Source organism: Microcaecilia unicolor, chromosome 12 (genome assembly GCF_901765095.1).
Source record: "Microcaecilia unicolor chromosome 12, aMicUni1.1, whole genome shotgun sequence".
NCBI lineage: Eukaryota > Metazoa > Chordata > Amphibia > Gymnophiona > Siphonopidae > Microcaecilia > Microcaecilia unicolor.
In genome coordinates, this window is record NC_044042.1 from 110,255,139 (window position 1) to 110,279,723 (window position 24,585).

Genomic DNA, 24,585 nt, shown 5'->3' on the forward strand with positions numbered 1-24,585 from the left:
CAGTTTGTGTTTCCATCAAACCCTAAATCTGAACTATCCCATTTTAAAAGATGTTCGGTTAAAATCAATTTATGAGGGTTTTTTTTTCCCCTTTTCAGAGGGCATGATTTTGGAATATGCGACCCAAGACTATGAAGAATCTACCATCTTATGTACTTTTTAGGAAGGCTTTAAAAACTTAGGGGGTCTTTCACAAAGGCAAAGCAGTGTTTTTAGTGCACACTAATGATTAGCACACACTAAACGCTAGAGACGCCCATAGGAATACATGGGCGTCTCTAGCTTTTAGCGTACTCATATTTAATGCATGTTTAAAAACGCTAGCATGCTTTTGTAAAAGGACTCCTAATTTATTTGGTAAGCAAGTTGAGAAATTTCAATTTAGACTTGATGATGTTACTTTTACCCAAAGATCATTTTTGTGACTCCCTCTAAAGTAGAGAGTAACCGCTGTGAATCCTTTTTGGAATAACGGGCAGTATATAAAACCTGTAACAAACTCCTCTATATCCAGGACCTCTTTATCTCACGTCACCTCCATCTGCTCGCCATAACTGAAACCTGGCTCTGCCCTGATGACTCTGCTTCAGTCGCAGCCCTGTGCCATGGCGGTTATCTATTTTCACATACTCCTCGCCCTGCTGGCCGTGGCGGCGGTGTTGGACTACTTCTCTCTCCCTCCTCCAAATTTCAACCCCTTCTTCCACCTCAATCTCACTGTTTTTCTTCCTTTGAAGTCCACTCTATCTGCCTTTTCTCTCCTCTGCCTCTTCGAATAGCTGTCATTTATCGTCCCCCTCATAAGTCTCTTTCATCCTTTCTCAGTGACTTTGACGCCTGGTTTGCCTTCTTCCATGATCCTTCCTCCCCCTCTCTCATCCTTGGTTACTTTAATGATCCTTCCAACTCTTATATTTCCAAGTTACTTGCTTTAACGTCCTCCTTTAATCTCCAACTATGCTCCACCTCCCCCACTCATCAAAATGGTCACTGTCTTGATCTCATCTTCTCCTCCAACTGTTCACCTTCTAGTTTCCTTGCCTCTGATCTTCCCTCCTCTGATCACCATCTTATAACTTTCACACTTAAATCTCCTCCCTCCCAGTCCTGTCCTATCATCTAATTTATCTAGGAATCTTCATGATATTGACCCTTCATCTCTATCCTTCCATGTTTCAAACCTCCTCTCTACTGTGGCACCATCCATGTCTGTCAATGAGGCTGTTTCTTCTTACAACAATACTCTATCCTCTGCCTTAGACACTCTTGCACCTTTGATGACCCGCCCTGTAAGGCATACAAAACCCCAACCTTGGCTGACTTCTAATATCCGCTACCTACGTTCCTGTACCCGCTCCGCCGAACACCTCTGGCGGAAATCTCGGGCCCTTGCTGATTTCTTACACTTTAAGTTCATGCTGACCTCCTTCCAATCTGCTCTTTTACGTGCCAAACAGGATTATTATATCCAACTGACCAACTCTCTTGGCTCTAATCCTCGACTTCTCTTCACCACATTGAACTCTCTCCTCAAGGTGCCCCCTCCCCCAACGCCCCCTTCATTATCTCCTCAGACCCTTGCTGAATTCTTTCACAACAAGGTTCAAAAGATAAACCTTGCTTTCTCTACCTCACCACCTTTCCCTCCACTAGTCCGTTCCCCTCTCTCTCCTTCCCCTCATTCCCTTTCCTCCTTTCCTGAAGTTACTATTGAAGAAACTACACTTCTCCTTTCTTCCTCAAAATGTACCACCTGTTCCTCTGATCCCATTCCCACCCACCTTCTTAATGCCATCTCTCCTGCTCTTATTCCTTTTATCTGTCACATTCTCAACCTCTCACTTTCCACTGCGACTGTCCCTGCTGCCTTTAAACATGCTGTGGTCACACCTCTCCTTAAGAAGCCTTCACTCGACCCTACTTGTCCCTCTAATTACCAACCCATCTCCCTCCTTCCTTTTCTCTCCAAATTACTTTGAGCGTGCTGTTCACCACCGCTGCCTTGATTTTCTTTCCTCACATGCTATTCTTGACCCACTACAATCTGGTTTTCGCCCTCTCCACTCAACCGAAACTGCACTTACTAAAGTCTCCAATGACCTATTACTGGCTAAATCCAGAGGTCAATATTCCATCCTCATTCTTCTTGATCTTTCCGCTACTTTTGACACTGTCGATCACAGCATACTTCTCAATACCCTGTCCTCACTTGGATTCCAGGGCTCTGTCCTTTCCTGGTTCTCTTCCTACCTCTCCCTCCGCACCTTTAGTGTTCACTCTGGTGGATCCTCTTCTACTTCTATCCCTCTGCCTGTCGGCATACCTCAGGGTTCTGTTCTTGGTCCCCTCCTCTTTTCTATCTACACTTCTTCCCTTGGTTCATTAATCTCATCCCATGGCTTTTCCTACCATCTCTATGCTGATGACTCCCAAATCTACCTTTCTACCCCTGATATCTCACCTTGCATCCAAACCAAAGTTTCAGCGTGCTTGTTTGACATTGCTGTCTGGATGTCTCAACGCCACCTGAAATTAAATATGACCAAAACCGAGCTTCTCATTTTCCCCCCCAAACCCACCTCCCCGCTCCCCCCGTTTTCTATTTCTGTTGATGGCTCTCTCATTCTCCCTGTCTCCTCAGCTCGAAACCTTGGGGTCATCTTTGACTCTTCTCTCTCCTTCTCTGCTCATATCCAGCAGATTGCCAAGACCTGTCGTTTCTTTCTTTACAACATCCGTAAAATCCGCCCCTTTCTTTCCGAGCACTCTACCAAAACCCTCATCCACACCCTTGTCACCTCTCATTTAGACTACTGCAATCTGCTTCTTGCTGGCCTCCCACTTAGTCACCTCTCCCCTCTCCAGTCGGTTCAAAACTCTGCTGCCCGTCTCATCTTCCGCCAGGGTCGCTTTACTCATACTACCCCTCTCCTCAAGACCCTTCACTGGCTCCCTATCCGTTTTCGCATCCTGTTCAAACTTCTTCTACTAACCTATAAATGTACTCACTCTGCTGCTCCCCAGTATCTCTCCACACTCGTCCATCCCTACACCCCTTCCCGTGCACTCCGCTCCATGGATAAATCCTTCTTATCTGTTCCCTTCTCCACTACTGCCAACTCCAGACTTCGCGCCTTTTGTCTCGCTGCACCCTACGCCTGGAATAAACTTCCTGAGCCCCTATGTCTTGCCCCATCCTTGGCCACCTTTAAATCTAGACTGAAAGCCCACCTCTTTAACATTGCTTTTGACTCGTAACCACTTGTAACCACTCGCCTCCACCTACCCTCCTCTCTTCCTTCCCGTTCACATTAATTGATTTGATTTGCTTACTTTATTTATTTTTTGTCTATTAGATTGTAAGCTCTTTGAGCAGGGACTGTCTTTCTTCTATGTTTGTGCAGCGCTGCGTATGCCTTGTAGCGCTATAGAAATGCTAAATAGTAGTAGTAGTAGTAGTAACCTAGATAGAACAGAATAGTATAGAAAATGTATTATGGAGCCTGTTGCATTATGGGGGTCTTTTACGTAGGCGCAATGGCGATTTTAGCCCATAGGAATACATTGGCGTCTTTAGCGTTTAGTGCATGCCTATTTTTAACACGCGCTAAAAACGCCAGTGCGCCTACATAAAAGACCCCCTACGGGATAAAAAAACACAGTGACACACAGCAGAGGGGCCTAAACTGCAGCAAATCAAACATGCAAGAAGTAAAATGGCAATAGTTTTATAGTTTATTTCACTTTCCATACAGCCAGGCTCAAAACAAGATCTCAGTGGTTCACAATCTCAAAGCAAGAAGAGCAGGACAAAAAAAAGAAAAGGAACTCCAATTTAAAATAGTACAGACAATTAAACAAGACCACTACACCCTAATACAAGTACAATCAACAACCTCAAGATAAAAAAAACAACAAAACAAAAGCCTACTGTTATCAAAACTCATCCCTAACCTCAATCCCCACTAACTCTCTGGGAAAGCAACAGCAAAAAAGGAGCTTTCAAGAGGCGTTTAAAACACCTGTACTCCCCTTAGAGACTCAAAATCATGCCCCCTAAAAAGGAAAAAAAAAAACTCAAAATGCCCCTTTCTAGTGGACATCCTCCCTGACTGAAGGAACCAACAAAGGTTACTAAAAATGTAAAAAATATTTAAAAGTTCTTATATAATAAATAACCTTGTGGAATTACAAAAAGTGTACCATCTCTGCCTCTCTGTTAAGCCCCTGTGGAAACACTGTGCACAATTCATAAACGAGTCTTTATTCCAGTTGTAAGAGTGCAAGATCATCCTCCTCTCCATTTCTTCCTAAGTGTCTTGAAAACAAAAAACTTAAGATCTTCAATCTCATGATGTTTCTCTATCCAATGTTCAACAACAGGTGCAGAGCGGACCTGTCTGTTGATGCAACTTCTGTGTTCCACAATCCTAGTTCTCACATTTCTCTTTGTTTTCCCTATACACAGAAGTTGACATGGGCAGATAATTATATATAATCACACCACAAGTATTGCAGGTTCTATCAAATCACAACCTGTATTCTTTGCCTGAGAAGGGATGGAAAAAAGTGCTCATAGTCAAAGAATGTTTACACACAGAACAGTTTCTCGAGCCACAGGGTTGTTGAGGTATATAATCCTTTTCTGGTAATGCTGTGGGTACTAACCAGTTTTCAAGGTTAGGATTACGAGAAAAAGTATATGCCAACGTTTGTAGATAATTTTACGAATATCAACTAAGAGATATGAAAACCTGAGGGGACAAACAAGATCTGGGCAGATACCCTGTTTCTGACTGGTTTTTAACAATTTGTCCCGCAGTTGTTTCCTGGTTTTATTTAAACTGGTGTTCATACACTGTACTGGGTATCCCCTATGTCTAAATCTGTCACTCTATATGATAGGGAGTGGGAAGTGGACCAATGACTCCAGGGAAATAGGACTATGGTGATAAAAGAAACAACTTTATTCACAGACTCGACACAGTACCGTGTTTCGGCCACAGGCCTGCCTCAGGAGTCTAAAATGTGTAAACGAAAAATAAGCAAACAATTTTAATTATACATGCATAAGCATAATAAATAAAAAATAATTTTGATCATACATGTAAAATCATACTAAATAATTCTAAATATACATACCAAAACATATATTCAAAAAACTTTTTGACCACACATGTAAAATCATGTCAAATAATTTTAAATATATTTTTTGAGTCATTGGTCCACTTCCCACTCCCTATCATATAGTTTTGTTTTCCATGGGAGTTTGTGTTCATCTACCTACTAAATCTGTCACTCAAAATCCCAGATTGTATTGTATTCTTTTGGTGCTGTGCACAATCGTTTAATCCTGAGAAATTAACTATATGATAAATTGTCTTTAAGTAATCTATTATGATCACTTGTGTGTAATATAAATAATTGTTCTTGTTTGTTGGTTTTCAATATAATGTGGTAATGAACCAGTATCTGTCTTTTTTAATAAGAAAATCAAGAAACGGGATCTCGTATAAATCATTTTGAATTTCAAATTAGTGTCTCTACTATTCATCCAGTTGTGAAATGCAAGTAGTGAATCTTCATCTCCTTTCCACAGGATAACGATGTCGTCTATATAGCATTTATACATGCGTACATTAGATTCAAAGGGATGTGTAGCAAGATGTATTTCTTCAAATTCAGCCAGGTAGAGATTCACTATATCAGGGGCCATGGAGGCCTCCATAGCTGTACCTTTAATCTGCTTATAGAAGCAACCATCAAAGCAGAAATAGTTTTCAGTGAGAGCAATAGTTGCTAATGTCAAAATAAGTCTATTAGGAATTTGTAGATGTGTAACATGACTAGAAAGAGTCTTCTCAATAATACTTAAAGCCTGAGGTCACAATCAAAATCATCTAACATCAAGATCATATGTGAGGAATCACGAACATATGACTTGATGAGAGGTACATAAGGTCTCAAAAACACATCAACAAAATTGGGAAGTGGTTCAAGAACCGAACCTTTCCCTGAAATGATGGGCCTACCCAGAGGGTCAGTAACAGACTTGTGTATTTTTAGGTACAATGTACACAGTTGGGATCACTGGATGTTCTACTGTGAGATAGTGCTTTTCTTTTGTGATTAAATATCTCGTGTGTAGTGTATTCTAGTATCTCATTAATCTCACTCTGTAACCCTGGTATCAATTCTTCATCAAGGGATATATAGAAATTCCTATCAGTTAGTTGTCTTAATATTTCATTGACATATTGCTGTCTACTCAAAATAACTATGCCCTCATATTTATCCACTGGTTTAATTACAATTAAATAGTCTCAAAACGCTTGACATTCAGCTTTATTTAAATTTAAAAAAAGGTCGTTTAATACTGCTAATGCCTCTATGCCTTTAAGTACTAATGTATTAAATGTTGTAATTAATGGATCCACAGGACCAGGAGGAACCCATCTGAGGTCTCATTTTATTACAGACAAATCTGGTACTCGGGTCTCATTATTCACAAAGAAATGTCTAATTTGTAATTTTCGAAAAAAAAATTTGTAAGTGTCAATCCGAGTTTGAAAGGAGTCATAAATACATGTGGGGAAAAATGATAACCCTTTCTTCAAAGCATCTATCTCTACGGTGGAGAGAGATACTATAGATAAATTAAAGATGGGCACATCTTCTACCACTGGGTTCGTTGAGGGTATTCCTTTTTTAGTCTGCGTTTTAGTAATTGGTTTAATTTCCAGCATTATTTGAGTTTTGTTTATTATAGCCATTTTACACATCGTCACCACTGTAAATAGTTTCAAAGGTTGGACACTCTGGAGGGTGTGAATGACATGAGGAAGGACCTAACAAAGCTGAAGGAATGGACCAATATTTGGCAACTAAGATTTAATCCCAACAACATAGTAACATAGTAGATGACGGAAGAAAAAGACCTGCACGGTCCAGCCAGTCTGCCCAACAAGATAACTCATATTTGCTACTTTTTGTGTATACCCTACTTTGATTTGTACCTGTGCTTTTCAGGGCACAGACCGTATAAGTCTGCCCAGCACTATCCCCGCCTCCCAACCACTGGATCTGGCACAGATTGTATAAGTCTGCCCAGCACTATCCTCGCCTCCCAACCACTTGCCCCACCTCCCAATCTCGACTAAGCTCCTGAGGATCCATTCCTTCGGCACAGGATTCCTTTATGCTTACCCCATGCATGTTTGAATTCCGTTACCGTTTTCATTTCCACCACCTCCCGCGGGAGGGCATTCCAAGCATCCACTACTCTCTCCGTGAAAAAATACTTCCTGACATTTTTCTCGAGTCTGCCCCCCTTCAATCTCATTTCATGTCCTCTCGTTCTACCATCTTCCCATCTCCGGAAAAGGTTCGTTTGCGGATTAATACATTTCAAATATTTGAACGTCTGTATCATATCACCCCTGTTTCTTCTTTCCTCCAGAGTATACATGTTTAGTTCAGCAAGTCTCTCCTCATTCGTCTTGTAGCGCAAATCCCATACCATTCTCGTAGCTTTTCTTTGCACCGCTTCAATTCTTTTTACATCCTTAACAAGATACGGCCTCCAAAACTGAACACAATACTCCAGGTGGGGCCTCACCAACGACTTATACAGGGGCATCAACACCCCCTTTCTTCTGCTGGTCACACCTCTCTCTATACAGCCTAACAACCTTCTAGCTACGGCCACAGCCTTGTCACACTGTTTCGTCGCCTTCAGATCCTCAGATACTATCACCCCAAGATCCCTCTCTCCGCCCGTACCTATCAGACTCTCCCCGCCTAACACATACGTCTCCCGTGGATTTCTATTCCCTAAATGCATCACTTTGCATTTCTTCGCATTGAATTTTAATTGCCAAACCTTAGACCATTCTTCTAGCTTCCTCAGATCCTTTTTCATGTTTTCCACTCCCTCCGGGGTGTCCACTGTGTTACAAATCTTAGTATCATCCGCAAATAGGCAAACTTTACCTTCTAACCCTTCGGCAATGTCACTCACAAATATATTGAACAGAATCGGCCCCAGCACCGATCCCTGAGGCACTCCACTACTCACCTTTCCCTCCTCCGAGCGAACTCCATTCACCACCACCCTCTGGCGCCTGTCCGTCAACCAGTTCCTAATCCAGTTCACCACTTTGGGTCCTATCTTCAGCCCATCCAGTTTATTTAAGAGCCTCCTGTGGGGAACCATGTCAAAAGCCTTGCTGAAATCTAAGTAGATTACGTCTATAGCATGTCCACGGTTCAATTTTCCGGTCACCCAATCAAAGAATTCAATGAGATTTGTTTGGCACGATTTCCCTTTGGTAAAACCATGTTGTCTCGGATCTTGCAACTCATTTTCTTCCAGGAAATTCACCTTACGAGACTGGGAGTCTAAATGGCAGATGACTTTTAATGTGAGCAAATGCAAAGTGATGCATGTGGGAAAGAGGAACCCGAATTACAGCTACGCAATGCAAGGTTCCATGTTAGGAGTCACAGACCAAGAAAGGGAATTAGGTGTTGTTGTTGATGATACGTTGAAACCTTCTGCTCAAAGTGTGCTGCGGCGGCTAAGAAAGCAAATAGAATGTTAATTAGGAAAGGAATGGAAAATAAAAATGAGGACATTATAATGCCTTTGTATCGCTCCATGATGCGATCGCACCTCAAATACTGTGTTCAGTTCTGGTCACCGCATCTCAAAAAAGATATAGTGGAATTAGGAAAGGTGCAGAGAAGGGCAACGGAAATGATAAAGGGGATGGGATGACTTCCCTATGAGGAAAGGCTAAAGCGGCTAGGGCTCTTCAGCTTGGAGAAAAAAAACGGCTGAGGGGAGATATGATAGAGGTCTATAAAATAATGAGTGGAGTTGAACGGGTAGATGTGAAGTGTCTGTTTACGCTTTCCAAAAATACTAGAACTAGGGGGCATGCAATGAAGCTATAAAGTAGTAAATTTAAAAGAATCAGAGAAAATCTTTCACTCAGCGTGTAATTAAACTCTGGAATTTGTTGCCAGGGAATGTAGTAAAGGCGATTAGCTTAGCGGGGTTTAAAAAAGGTTTGGACAGCTTCCTAAAGGAAAAGTCCATACACCATTATTAAACTGACTTGGGGAAAATTCACTGCTTATTTCTAGGATATGCAGCATAAAATGTTTTGTACTTTTTTGGTATTTTGCCAGGTATTTGTGACCTGGATTGGCCACTGTTGGAAACAAGATGCTGGGCTTGATAGACCTTTTGCTCTGTCCCAGTATGGCAATGCTTATGTACTTATCTGACATCCAGTGATCACCAAATGGTGTGGTTTAATATTAAGATAGATGTGGAGAGGATTCATTCAAAAGTGAAGGTTCTAGACTTCAAAAAAAATAGCTTTACTGAGATGGGGACTTACCTCAAGGAAATGCCATCTTGATGGAAACATCTGGAAGAAGCTGGAAAGCAGTGGACAAAACTGAAAAAAGCTACAGTAAGGGCAACAAACCTTTTTGTAAGGAAAGTAAATAAAAGTAAGAGGAAAAGTAGGCCACTTTGGTTCTCAAAAGTAGTAGCTGAAAACGTAAGGAAAATGTGGTTAGCCTTTATAAACTACACGAGATAGCAGAAAGAAGAAGACAGGCAACAATATCTGGAAAAGCTAAGAGAAGCTGGTAGAGTAGTCAGGAAAGCAAAGATGCAAATGGAAGAAAAAAATAGTCAATACGGTAAAATGTGGGAACAAGACATTTTTCTAGATATGTTAGTGATAGGAGGAAGTGCAAAAGTGGATTGTGAGACTCAAAGGTGAAGGGGGGGAATTTGTAGAAGCTCATAAAGATAAGGTGGAATTGTTAACGAATATTTCTGTTCTATGTTCAAAGCTGAAGAGCCGGGAGCCACAGAAGACAAACACAAATAGGAATGGAGGGGTGATAGTCCCTGAATGATTTTCAGAGGACTGTGTTCGTGAAGAGCTGGCTACACTAGGTGGAGAAAAGTGATGAGACCCAGTTGCGTAGCAAGGGGGGGTGTGGGAGGGCCGGTCCGCCCCGGGTGTCAGCACGAGGGGGGGGGTGCTCCCTGCCAGCTCCCCCCCCGGGTGCAGCACGACGACACCCCCCCGACCCAGTGCCTACCCTCCTCAGCTCCCTCCAACCAGCTTTAAAGAAATTTCGGAAGCCGTGGAGAGGCGAGGCGCAGCGCCTCGCGCCTGCAAGTAAAAGAAGCGAGGATCGTCATCGGGCCTTCCCTCGCGCTGTCTGTCCCGCCCTCCGCTGACACAACTTCCTATTTCCGCAAGGGCGGGACAGACAGCTTGAGGGAAGGCCCGATGACGATCCTCGCTTCTTTTACTTGCAGGCGTGAGGCGCTGCGCCTCGCCTCTCCACGGCTTCCGAAATTTCTTTAAAGGTAGGTTGGAGGGAGCTGAGGAGGGTAGGCACTGGGTCGGGGGGGGGGGGGTGTTGATGCGCTGAGGGGGGCTGTCATCGTGCTGCACCCGGGAGGGGGTGCAACGGCGAACCGCCCCGGGTGGCAGCCCTCCTTGCAACGCCACTGATGAGACTGGATGGCATACATCTGAGGGTACTGAAGGAACTTAGGGAAGTTCTAGCAGCTCCGCTGGCTGAACGTTTCAATGCTTCTCTAGAGTCAGGAGTGGTCCCGGAGGACTAGAGAAAAGCAGATGTTGTCCCGCACCAGAAAATCACCAGGAGAGATATGATAGAGACATGATAGAGAGATAAATACTTATGCGGCATAAATGCAGAGGAGGCGAGTCTCTTTCAATTGAAAGGAAGTTCTGGAATGAGGAGGCATAGAATGAAGGTACTACTACTACTTAACATTTTTAGAGCGCTACTAGGGTTACGCAGCGCTGTACAAATTAAACAAAGAAGGACGGTCCCTGCTCAAAGGAGCTTACAATCTAAAGAACGAAATGTCAAGTTGGGGCAGTCTAGATTTCCTGGGTAGAGGTGTAGTGGTTAGGTGCCGAAGGCGACATTGAAGAGGTGGGCTTTAAGCAGTGATTTGAGGATGGACTAGAGGTAACCTGAGAAAATACTTCTTCATGGAATAGGTGTTGAATTTGTGGAACAGCCTTCTAGAGGAAGTGGTGCCAATGAAGACTGATCTTAGACATGAAAAAAATCTCTAACTACAGTACGTTCTCCACCATGAAAAGGGACAGATTGAAATGAAGACACCATAGAAACATATATTGCAAATGTTGTCAAGTTGGGGAAGGAGTAAGAAGCCCTCACAGCTAATAAATGGTTAGGAGAAATGTTTTTAAAAACTTTTGAATGGCAGGGAAAGTAATCATTCTGCTCAGATACTGATTTAAGATGGATTTTCTCCCTCCCTACCCCCAAAGCGCTCTTTCAGCCTTATTCAGAAATGGACATTCTGTGTCTATTTGAGAAAATTTTTCTTGATGGAGGTTCCCCATGAGTGCAGAGAGCTGGATGCAGGACAACGAATCTTTCAATCTTCCAAAAAAAAAAAAATTGTTCCTTTTTCTTCAGAGTGAAAACGGGCGTGGGTTGTTGGGTGGTTTTCAGATTTCTGTTACAGGAAGTCTTCCAGCTCTCTCCGTGAAAAATTACTTCCTGACATTTTTCTTGATTCTGCCCCCCTTCAATCTCATTTCATGTCCTCTAGTTCTACCGCCTTCCCATCTCCGGAAAAGGTTCGTTTGCGGATTAATACCTTTCAAATATTTGAACGTCTGTATCATATCAACAAAACGTAACAGCACTACATATGTTGCTGGGTTTTATACACAAAATCTGAAAATTTTAAAGCAATTTATTGCCTGCTAATTCCATGGAGCAGGATGCCAACCACTTCCAGTGCTGAACATAGGGTCAACTGCCAGGTAATTCCCCACCCCGTAGGGAAATTCACAGCTCTCCCTCATGCCTCTCAGACTGAGTTACTTTGTTCTGTAATTCCCTCAGTTTGCCTCCAAGTGCCCTCACCCTCCTAGCAGGTTTATCAGAGAAACAGTAAACAAATGCTCTGCAGAGGCAGGGTGAGAACAAGGCTTTTCCGGGCATTTGCATGCCATTCACCAAACAACAAGGCTTCTCCTGTGCAAGGCCAAGCTGTGAATTACAGAGAACAGAGAGATAGATGCTGGGTGAGGGGTGTTTTTACTAAGTATGTAACAGGTGCATCTGCCCAGGATGACTTCGATAAAGAAGTGAAGGAGGGTCTAAGAACCAGGGTCCCCCCCAAACTCGCCTAACCAAGAGTCAAGTATGCACATAATTTTCACCACAGTCCACATTACCAGTCCTTGAAACCAGACATAATCAAAGTCCCCTCAAAGACCAAAGTTTGAGAAACCCTGGACAAACCCGTCCCCCTAATATCCTTCCCAGCCCTATGATTCTTTGCTCAAGGTGGGACCTAAGGGCCGAATTCAGTCTTTGAAAGCCGTGGTCCATCTTTGGACAGTCTTCATTATGAAACACAAAGCCTACACGGAGCTTAATACCGAAGCCAGTGCCAGATAACAAGGGATCCTGCAAATAGATGAATTACAGGCAGACCCAGAATGGTTAAAAAGTACATACTGTAATGGTAAACCATTTTTCAAAGCAATGCGGTTTTGTAAATCAGATCCGTCTAAGGGGAAAAAAATAATCATTTTAACAGTTCCCAGCTGATCAACGAAGAATTGGCAGGTCAATAAAGAATATCAGATTTATAACCCCTATTATACCAAGGATGGCAAGATGGTGATAAATCTTCGCACAGGCCTCCACACTGCAGCCATTCCCTCCTCTCACCTCCCATGCCCAAATTTCGGGAAATATTTCTTTTCCTGACATGAAGTCATTGAATCGGCAATCTGAAGGTTCTTTGTCTGCTTAAGCCGGTAAGGGAAGGTCAGAGGGAGGGAGGACGGGTGGGCATCGCAACCTCCACCCAACACAGAAGCATTTCCGACCAGACAGAAGGAACTGTACAAAAGAGTTAAGGTCTTCACTGCTGTGGTTTTCGCCATGATTTTTGCAGGTCAAGAGGCCAGGAGATCACAATGCAATTTATTCATAAGGATGCAGCCCAGGCCTGTAACAAACGACTGCTTTGGCTGCCTCGTGGTGGGGGAGGGTTATTTAATCGCTCGCAACCGACAATAATTTGCATGGTGCTATTTACGAGCTCTAGGCTGGGCTCACTTGAAACCGAACAAAGGAGATTTGTCGCAAAAAAAAAAAATCTGATTGTGTTTTAAGCTGGGCAGAAAATGCTGGCAAGTAATTACTTGGGGGAGGGGGTGCTTAAGAAGAGTTCTGTCTTACAAAGAAATCTTTTTGGAAGAATTTATTCATAAGCTCATGAATTAAAAAGTAAAATAGAGGGCTGTATGTTTGAAACAGAATCTTCTTCTGTGAGGGATTTTAGCTCCAGAAAGCTTTGTGATAGCACATTCAGTTTAATAATACATAGTTTTATAACCCGCCATGTTCAGCTTAACAAACCGTATCGAGTGGGTTACAACATAAAGCATTCATCGTAAAAATAAAAATATATAGTATCAAACCACCCACCCCTTCCAATCTCAAGCTAACCTGTAATCATCTTCCTTTATCCCTTAAGAAGGAGCTACAACACTCCTTAAAATCCAAGTTTTCAATTTTTTCCTGCAAAGTCATACAGTATTTCAACTCTGCCGAAAACTTGCTCCACATTTAGGCATGCGTTTCTGCTGCTTTAAATTCCTTGACTGATGGAAGGTTCAAATTATGAGCATTTTGAGAAAAGTGCCCATTTTTGAGCATAAATTTTCAGATGTTTTTTTCAAATCGGCTAGCCCTATATCATACAAGGCCTTAAATATCATTCTAGACTCAACTGATGACCAATGCAATGTATATAATAATAAAGGACTGGCATTCACCCCACAATTTCTTATATGTAATCTCACCAGTTATATCCTGCAGGCTCATGCCTCCTTTTTCTCACACTCAGCACTTTTCTGGAACTACTAGAAAGATGAGCGTTGAGCCCCTACAAGGAGGTGTCAACACCTCTGCACAAACTCAGAGGCACAGGGGAAAGGCAGAAAGATTAAAGAACTATTTCCCATTGTTTTGGTTATAAAGAACTTTCAAGCTCACCTTGATAGATTACATCTTACGAAGCTGTCTTTGACACAATGGAAGTAGTGCGCCAATTAGGAGCAGTAAATCTGAAAGACTGAAATCACGCTTCACATACCCTGGTTTAGAAGTGAGGTTCATTACTGTCAGACAAGAGTGGACTGAAGGTAGTCTGGGCCCATGGGCACTGCGGGTGGTCTGGGCCCCCAGCTCCGCTGCTGTCCGACACCCCCCCCCCCCCGCCGCTGCCCCGGTCCTACCTGAGGGGTCCTGGTAGTCTGGTGGCCTCTGTGGGGGAGGGGGCCAGTTCCTTCCTGCCCGCTGTGCAGCCACTATTCCCCCACCTGCCGGCACCGCCGTGTTTTGAAAATGACGGTCAAGACTTCATGCAGTAGTCTCGCGAGACATCTGCAGGGAGTTCTGGCCACCAGCGAGTCGGGCAGAGCTTCTGGGCCCCCTAGAGCCTCTGAGCCCTTTGGCACTGCCCGGTTACCCAAATGGTCAGTCCGCCCCTGCTGTCAGAGTACATAGAAAACTAACCCATTTGGAGATACTACCTCTCAAAGAAGCTGCCAGGCTTGTGAAAATTAAATACAGCAAAATCAACTTAAAGGCAGAACTGAAAGATCAAGCGTTAACAGAGAGATGTCATTCCCTTCACTGTCAAATCAGAATGAAAATCCTCACCTCCAGTTATGATCCACCATAACCTACTGTGTGAAATTCCCAAAAACCATACACCCAACCAATTATGGAGGAGAATAAAAACCGAGAATATCATTATGTGTCTATACTGATCCATGGTACAGCTGCCCCTTCAGTATTGTGAGCAGATGTGGTTTCCCCATCTCAAAACAGATATATCGTAATTAGAAAAAGTTTTCTGAGAAGGGCCACAACAGAGGAGACAAAACAGTTTCCTATGAAGAAAGGCCAGAGCGCATTGGGGCTCTTCAGCTTGGAAAAGAGATAACTGAGAGAAGATATAATAGAGCTGGTCAATATTCAACCAACAGAAGTCACCATTTAATGTTTACCGTCGCTGGTTAAGTTAGACCCACACATTCAATACCGGACATTGTGCGGACTCAGAATTGAATATCTGGGCCTGACTGGATAAGAAGCAGCCACCAGCATGTGGGAGTGGCTGAATATCGACTGGGCCCCGCCTAAGTGTCTTATTCAGCTGGAACCCGATTCCAATTCCCCCTCCCTCCGAATGGCAATCAGACCTCTATTCTAATCATCCCTCAGAACAAATTCTGGCTCCTCCTTCTCACCCCACTGGAACAGTATCTGACCATACCCATTCTAATCCCCCCCTCCTTCCCACCCCCACCCATCTCCACTATGTTCAGTTTTCTTGTACCTAGCTTTTTATCTGTCAGGTTGGAGATTAAAGGCTCCAGCATAGTGTGATGCAGCCTAGTACTTCAGGGAAGGGAGATCCATTTATATCTTTCCAGGCTAATGAAGGTAAAGTTAAGGGCCCTCAGAAGGCCTCACATTTAAGTGAACCCACCTCTGCCTGGCCTAGAACGCTTCTGTTTGTCAAAGAAGCTATAATGGACACCCCTCCTAGCAAATACACACAGTAATTGTTCAAATGAGCAGTAAAGGCCTAATATTTGGTCTGGTAAGATCCAGAAAGGCTCCTCCGCTCCACCCTGCCTCCCTTTTTACAAGCCAAGTATGTATGTAGGGTTACCATATCTGCTCCCCCTCAAAAAAGAGGACACATGCCCTGCCCCACCCCTGTTACATACCGCCCCACCCTTTTCACACCCCTGTGTCCTATCCTCCCCTCCCCTTCCCTTACTGTTCTGCCCCGGTCTAGTGACCTCTTAGGGGCAGGAAAGAGCCCCCTCTTTCCTGCCCAGAACAGCTGCAGAAACTGTCTTGCTCCCTCCTGTATCAGCGCCAATTCAAAATGGCCACCAAGAGTGACCTTGCAAGACTTCTGCAGAAGTCTCGCAAGGCTGCTTCAACTCTCAGCAGCCATTTTGAATCGGTGCCGGGACCAGAGTCAGCAAACAACAGTCTACAGGCGCTCCTGGCATGAAAGAGGGGGCTCTTTCCTGCCCCGAAGAGGTCACTAGACCACCAGGGCAGTACAGTAAAGGAAGGGGAGGATAGGACACTACTAGGCCCGCCCGCCTGTTTGTCTGCAAATCCAGACAAACGAGCAGGCTGGCAAAACCCTCCCGGTTGCCCGACCATGTCCTCAAAAAGAGGACATGTCTGGGTAAAACCGGACATAGGGTAAACCTACAAGTACGGATATAAAAATGGTCCCAGGGGACAAATTCAAAGATCCAGAACAACCTACAGCTATGACTAGCTCCTCACACTCAATGTAAAACTTTGACAGAAAGTCCCAAGTGCCTGCCCTTGGCCTGTGATAAAAGAAAAGAACACAGAGGACCAGAGTCTGGAGCCTGGGAATGTCCTGCAACTCTGTTCTGGCTCAAGGCCTTGTGGGCAGAGAGAAATTTTGCTATGAATTAAAAATATCCACTGACATTAAATATTTTAAAGCAGAGTCCATCGGCATACACTTCAGCTCTTTTGGTCTGGCTGTTTCAGCACTGTGGGATTTCACTGCCACAAGCCTCAGCCGGCTGGACATCCATCTGCCCCCTACTAGTTCAGCTAAGTGAGACTCCATGATGGGATTCCGAATTCCAAGCCAAACCCCATCTGCTCCATTCTGAAACTGGTTTACAATGTATGAGTTCAGAGATGCCAACTTACCCAGTTCTAGGCTGGAGATTTTGGGACAGTCCTGGATATCTGACCAATCCATCCTGGTGCACTATGGGACATGCAGCAGTATTTGCAATGGGCAGGATCATGGACTACAAACCCCACATAGTGCTTTGGGATGTAAGTTCGAAACCAGGACTGGCCATAAAGTCTGCAGCCTGGAACTGGGTCACTTGGCACGTCCAAGCATTACCAGATCTGCTACCATATAAAAGGAAGGAAAGGTGGTGTGAGTTCGGGGGAGTCATGCTGGGGAAAAAAAATGAAAACACTAAACCTTTTTCAGCACGCTGTCCAGTGTTTCCGGGCGACTGATGTCAAAACAAATGAGAACAGCATCCGAGTCGGGGTAGGCCAGTGGGCGAACATTGTCATAATACGCAGACCCTGCAATGGAAGAAAGGAGAGAAAGGTAAGGCAGGATGACACGGATAATCACCAATACCTGCCGCCTTGAGCAGAGAAAGAAGACTTGAATTGGTCAAAAGCCAATGATTATGCAATGGCAGGAGAAAAGAATAAAACTCACCAAGTTTACTGAAATAAAAATATGTTAAGAAAGGCATCAAAACAATTTACAAAGAGCCTTAGCTGTGAATGTTAAATTCTTAAACAGAATATAGGTCAGTACATAACCACTGGCAGACTGTCTCATCTGCCCGTTCTCAGTGCAATACCAGAGATGCCAACTTACCCAGCTCCAGGCTAGAGATTTTGGGACAGTCTTGGATTTCTGACCACTCCATCTTGGTGCACTATGGGACCTGCAGTATTTATTTCAATGAGCTGGATCAGGGACTACAAATCCCACACTGCTTCGGGAAGTCAGTTCAAAACCAGGACTGGCCAAAACATCTCCAGCCTGGAACTGAGTCACTTGGCATCTCTGCAATACCACACAGCTTATTCAAGCTACAATCTCACCTGTCTCTACCTTCATCCCCCTGAGTGGGGCCAGTGACCAGCATTAGACTAATAGGGTTGCCAAAAGGATCCAGGTTCACTCAACAGGGTTGATCCAATCCTGGTTTTAGCCCACTGCACACAGGGACTTGTAGTTTTGATTTTCCCACTGCACCCCCTATGAAAAGCAAGACTACAGGTCCCTACATGCAGTGTAGGGGGGGAAAAAAAACAACAACTCAGGACTGGATCAACTCTGTTGGGCAACTCTGGATCTAGTTGGCAACCTTACTGACAGTCCTATGATTCCTATGTAACAGGTTCCTTCCCCTTCCCACACTGCAGTCCTTTAACACATTCTCCAACAAATCCACAGGACAAGGTTCAACACAGCACAGCAAAACCAGTTGTATCAAAAAAAGTCTGAGGCGAGCGTTTTTTGTGTCATACTGTGTGATGCACTACCACACATTAGAGATGCATTTGCCCAGCTGTGTGGCTTGCTCATATGAGCCTCTGCCAGTGCAGGTGTCACCTGCACAGCTGCTCAACATCTGCATCAGACCCTGCTTTGCTTCTTGAAGTCAGATCTGCATTCATTCCAACAACAGGGCACAAGAGGGCCAATGGATAGGTGAGTGGAGTGGAACAGGTGGATGTGAAGCATCTGTTCACGCTTTCCAAAAATACTAGGACTAGGGGGCATGCGATGAAACTACAGTGTAGTAAATTTAAAATAAATCTGAGAAAAGTTTTCTTCACCCAACGTGTAATTAAACTCTGGAATTCGTTGCCGGAGAAGGTGGTGAAGGCGGTTAGCTTAGCAGAGTTTAAAAAGGGGTTGGACGGTTTCCTAAAGGACAAGTCCATAAACCGCTACTAAACGGACTTGGAAAAATCCAAAATTCCAGGAATAACATGTATAGAATGTTTGTACGTTTGGGAAGCTTGCCAGGTGCCCTTGGCCTGGATTGGCCGCTGTCGTGGACAGGATGCTGGGCTCGATGGACCCTTGGTCTTTTCCCAGTATGGCATTACTTATGTACTTATGACTAAAGGGGACTCGAAAAGCAGCAGAACATAGGAGGTGGCAAAAAAAAGAAATGCGGCACAGAACAGGCAGAGCTAAATTGCCCACCTTCCCTCCTCGAGTGCCACTTCTGTAACAGGATAAGAGACAAAGTCACAGGGGAAAAAAAGGAGGTCTAAAAAATGCTGCCCACAGGATATCAATAAAATACAGAGCAGTGTACACAGGTAGTATCAATTAACTTCTGTTTCTATTTTATTAAAGAAATGAGATAAAAGTGGGACAACGACCAAGGATTCCAAAGACTGAAAGGATGTATAATAATGAAAATATTTATTGAAGTATCAAGACACAACGTCGTGTTTCGGCCGTTAGGCCTGCATCAGGAGTCTTAATGCCAAATGCCTTTGGGAACTATTTGATGACGGCAAATCCTCAACAAAAGAAGGTTGTAAAGTTAAACGCGCTTCGTTGTCTCCTCGGACACAGCGCTTGTAATGGAATGCTGCAATAAGCTTTACAACGGTCTTTCTAAAGACCTTCTTTTGTTGAGGATTTGCCTTCATCAAATAGTTCCCAAAGGCATTTGGCATTAAGACTCCTGATGCAGGCCTAACGGCCGAAACACGACATTGTGTTGAGTCTTGATACCTCAATAAATATCTTCATTATTATACATCCTTTCAGTCTTTGGAATCCTTGGTCGTCCTCCCACTTTTATCTCATTTCTTGTTGTTGTCCGTGGGGTGTCTAGAGTTCTCCGTCCTCTGGCGGATTTCTCCTCTATTTTATTAAAAGCAGCCATAAATAAAAGTGGAAACTGTAAATGTAGTTAAAATGCCCACACACCCAACATGTTTCGGCACTTCAGTACCTGCTTCAGGGGCAGTTTTTACAATTGCAGACAGTAATTCCATCTACGGTGACCACGGAAAAAGATGTAAGAGATTGATCTGCCTGTACCGGAAATGGTTTTCAAGGGTGATGATGCGGAGGAACTGAAAGAAATCTCGGTGAACCTGGAAGATGTACTGAGCCAAACTGACAAATTAAAGAGTAGTAAATCACCTGGGCTGGATGGCATACATCCCAGGGTACTCAAAGAACTCAAGCATGAAATTGCTGATCTGCTGTTAGCAATATGTAACCTGTCCTTAACATCATCCGTAGTAGTACCTTAAGATTGGAGGGTGGCCAATGTGGCACCGATATAGGAACTTACTGCACACCGCCTTGAGTGAATTCCTTCAAAAAGGAGGTAAATAAATCCTAATAAATAAATAAATAAATAAAGTGGAAGAAAGTCTGTGCAAGGTTTAAGCGCTTACAGTGAGACAAACAGGTGCGCGAATCTGAGCAAATGAGAAAGCACACCTTGGCGCCCGTTTTTCTGTGCTTAAATATGAACTTTCAAAAATTTAAAGTGCAAATAATTTTTGAAAGGTTCATATCTAAAAGTGCAAAACAGTGCCAATGTATGCTTGCTTGCAACGTCTGGTTTTGTCTGGACAAGCGCACGAGAGCTGCACGTTCCCCAAAACTTTTGCGTGCATCTACCAGGCACATTCCTCCCCTTCCTTTGAGCATCGCTTAGCTACTTCTTGTGTCATGGGCTTTTGTGCCCGGCTTTGAGCATCAGCCTCTAAGGTGTAGACCACCCTCCCCTTCTTCTCCAACCCCATGCCATACTAACTCTGCCCTACCCTTGAAAGATGAGTTAAGGTTTGTTTAACTGAGTCATTGCGTTATATTTGAAATAAAATAGGAATGCCTTTAAAAAAAAAACCCAAACAAACCTGGAAGCTCTTCCAAAGAATAATAAAATGGCTAATTAGATTGTAAAGAAATCAGACGGCATGCTTACAAGGTACTTAGGAGTTCAGTGGCTGCCATTAATTTTTGGAACGGAGATTTTACAGTCCATCAGTCCACACCTCCTTCCATCATTACTTAATGGTGTCATTATTTGTACCCAAGTATGGACAGCTCGCTCGCAGCCCAGACTGATGTGCAAACCAACTCCCAGTTAAAGAATCTTTCATTTCACGCTTTAAGCATTCCAATAGCCAGCTTTATGCAAACAAGAATGAGCAATCGGATCTTTCTAGAGAGATCTTTGGCACAGGTGCTCAAGTATGGCTGCCTTGAACTATGGGGATCCTGGTACCTATTATACACAGGGCTCAAAAGGACTTTTCTAAATGGTTCCAGAGTTCTGCCAAGTTCCGATCCAGGTTCCCTACCAGGGATTTCCCAGCAGACTATGTTGCATTACAAATGTATCCTGGAGACCTGTTACGGACGGTGACGAGGTCTGTGCAGTTCATTCGGAAAAGGTTGAGCCAGTATTGGGATTTGCCAGACCTAGAAGTCCAAAAGCACAGGGACCCTTTCACTAAGCTGTGTTAGACGCTAATGTGTGTTCAACACAGCAAAAATTGCCTCTCGCAGGACGTGCTAAAGCTAACCGCGGAGTAATTATTTTTTAGGGAGGGGTATGTCAGGGGCTGAGAACAGGGCCGGGTCCGGGGCAAGGCCGCCGCCCCCCCCCCCCCCGAGGTCGCCGCTGCTGCTCCCCCCTCCACCCCCTGAGGTCGCTCCGTCTGCCACCAGGCCGGGCCCCCTGCATTGAATCGCAGCGCCTCTCACCTCCGTGTGAAAGCGCTGCAGGCAGCAGATCGCCTCCCTTCGGCCCCTCCTTCCCTCCTTGTGTCCCGCCCTCGCGGAAGTTACGTCAGATGGCAGACGGTCGACGACGGATGGGACTGCAGCACCGGGCCCCCCTTGGAACTTTGTCCCCCCTGCACCCCCCCCCCCCCCCCCCCCCGGCGGCTATGGCTGAGAATGGGCATGGATGCACTCATCCATACTGACATCACCAGCTCGCTAACTGCCTAGCATAGGGTTACCATACGTCTGGCTTTACCTGGACATGTCCTCTTTTTGAGGACAAGGCCGGGCAACCAGGTGAGTTTTGCCAGTGTGCCCGTTTGTCCAGATTTGCGGACGAATGGGTAGGCTGGCAGGTGTCCTATCCTCCCCTCATTTAACTTAGTGTAGTACCCTGGTGGTCTAGTGACCTCTTTGTAGTGGAAAAGAGTCCCCTCTTTCCTGCCCGGTGCATCTGCAGACTGTCTTTCTCCCGGCGCTGATTCTAAATGGCTGCTGAGAGTACATGCAGCGGCCTCACAAGACTTCCGCAGAAGTCTTGCAAGATCACTGCTTGAACTCCAACCGGAGAACATGGCACTACTTGGCCTAGCAACTTTGTCAAATAACTAGCGACTTCAAGCCTCTTTATATTCGGACAACTCCAAAATGCATGATAAAATGAGTTCTGACCCATCTTAAAAAGTTGTTCCTGCGTTATGTACGCTCTATGTAAGGTACGATATTGACATTCGCTCAGTCCCACACTTAATAAAATCTCTGGTTTAACAAGAGTACGTGGGTCCACAAAGGCCCCTGACCTCCCCAAGTCGCGACGCCATTTAGCAATAAGATCTCCGTAATTCGGAGCAGGTAGGATAGCCTGCACCGCTTTACATAAGGCAGACACTGACAGTCCCCCCTCTAAGAACCTATCAAAAAACGCCTGAAGACAACCACCCAGAGAAGAAGACAGGGCGGACCCATCTAAGGAGCGAACAAACATAATGCTGCCAGGACCCAAGTTAAGATGAGTTTTAAATTCTGGGCAGCAAGAAGGCGGGGACGGAGGACTGTTGAGGGAGAAGAGGGCAGGCAGGCAGGTCGGGCTGGCTGGCTGGGGTTGGAACCAGAACTTCCGATGGAGGGTTAAAATATTGGGGGTGCTCGAGCACCCATGGAGTCGGCACCTATGCTTCAGCCTTTCATCTCTCAAGGGGTAGGGGGTAAGGCTAAAGCAGTGGCGTAGGAAGGGGGGGGCGGTCCGCCCCGGGTGCACGCCGTTGGGGGGGGTGTCGGCTCCATTGGTTCCTTGCTCCCTCTGCCCCGGAACAGGCTATTTCCTGTTCCGGGGCAGAGAGAGCAAGGAACCAATGGAGCCGACGCAGCTCCCAGCGACGTGGACTCGGGGGCGGATCGGCCCTCCCGCCCGCCCCTCACTTCCAAAGTAAGTAACAATGCGCTCCGGGGGGGGGGGAAGGGTGTGCAGCGGCGACCCGCGCCGGGTGTCAGCCGCCACCGCTACGGCACTGGGCTAAAGCCTCCCCTTTCTTTATTTCCCTCTCTGATACTTGTCCTGTACAGAAAAGGAGAGAAGAGGGTGAAGTTGGCAAGGCTAAGAGTACCATTTTTGTCAATATATCTGTTTCTAATTTGCTATCCACTTATTTGGTATTTGCAGATTTACTTTGCTATAAGGCTGTTAATGTGAAGTATTCTAACATCTGGCTAGTTGATCTGTTTTCCTATAAAGCGTTATATTGCTAATAAATTTGGGGTCTGATATTCAAAAAAGCTGAGCTCCTAAGTTATGCTCCTAAATTTGTAACCTATTTTCAACCAAACTTAGAAGCCAAAGAGGGGTATTTTTGATATGACGTCTAAGTCAACTGTGGACGTTTTGCTCAAAATGTCCAAAATTCAAGTGGGGAATGTAGCCATTTTCAAAACAGAAAAATATCTATCTTTTTTTTTTTTTTAAATGGCTATTTGCTAGATGCTTTTGTGCTCTGTGCGTTTATCATTTTGGTCCATTTTCGAAAAGAAAACACGTTCAAGTGAAAAACACACAAAATCAAGCCATGCATTCTTAGTAGGCCGGCCACCCAGACATCCCAGGAGAGCAATGGGGCATCCTAGGGGGCACTGCAGTGGACTTCAAATAAATGCTCCCAGGTACACAGTACTACTACTACTACTACTTGACATTTCTAAAGCGCTACTAGGGTTACACAGCGCTGTACAACAGCTCCCTTATCTTGTCTGCTGAGCCCTCCAAACCCCCCTACCCTCAACTGTACACCACTACAATAGCCCGTATGGGTGAAGGGGGCAGGTGGGGGTACAATAGATTTCTAGTGAGTTTTGGAGGGCTCGCGGTTTCCACCACAAGTGTAACAGGTAGGGGGAGGTATGGGCCTGGTTCCACCTGTCTACAGTGCACTGTACCCACCACTAGACTACCCCGGGGACCTGCATACTACTCTAATGGACCTGAGTATTATATCTGGGGCTGGCACAGAGGCTGGTAAGTAGTGTTTTTAATCACATTTTTGGGGGGTGGGAGGGGGGTCAATGACCACTGGGAGAGTAAGGGTAGATCATCTCAGATTCCCTCTATTGGTCATCTGGTCATTTAGGGCACCCACAGGTCTAGCTCAAAATGTCTTGTTCCACTATGGCAGAAAAATGTCCCAATAGTTAGGAACGCCCACAGCCTGCCCTTAACAAGCCCCTGATTTGAACGCACTTCTGCAAGACTTCATAGAAAAACATCTAAAATTGGCTTCAAAAATACCAATTTGGATGTGTTTGTGAGAAAAATGTCCAAATACAGATTTATGCCACCTTTTGGACATTTTTCTCTTTTAAAAATGAGCCCCAAAGTTGCATTCATATCTTATATGTGTATATGTGTGTGAGAGAGAGAGAGAGCGCTGCTAGTGGAGGGTCATTTGCTCCTTAGCCAGTTCTTTGAGGCAGCAAAGCAGGGCTCGTTTTTGAGTAGCCTGCCCCCCTCCCCCATACATCTTCCTGTAACCTATATGGGGTATAGTGCGGTATTGTTGGACTTCAATGAGTTCACTGTATGTGTGGTGTGTGTGAGCGACGTGCCTGGGATACAT

The 24,585-nt window shown here is 44.8% G+C and overlaps 1 protein-coding gene across 1 annotated transcript in view; it reads right to left on the reverse strand.

Annotated features, from left to right (window-relative positions):
• RND2 (Rho family GTPase 2) overlaps positions 1-24,585 on the reverse strand; it is a 156,136-nt gene that overhangs the window by 29,913 nt on the left and 101,638 nt on the right. The window contains exon 3 of the mRNA XM_030220583.1: positions 17,156-17,265. Within this exon, the coding sequence (XP_030076443.1) occupies positions 17,156-17,265 (110 nt within the window). The remainder of the gene's footprint in view (positions 1-17,155; positions 17,266-24,585) is intronic.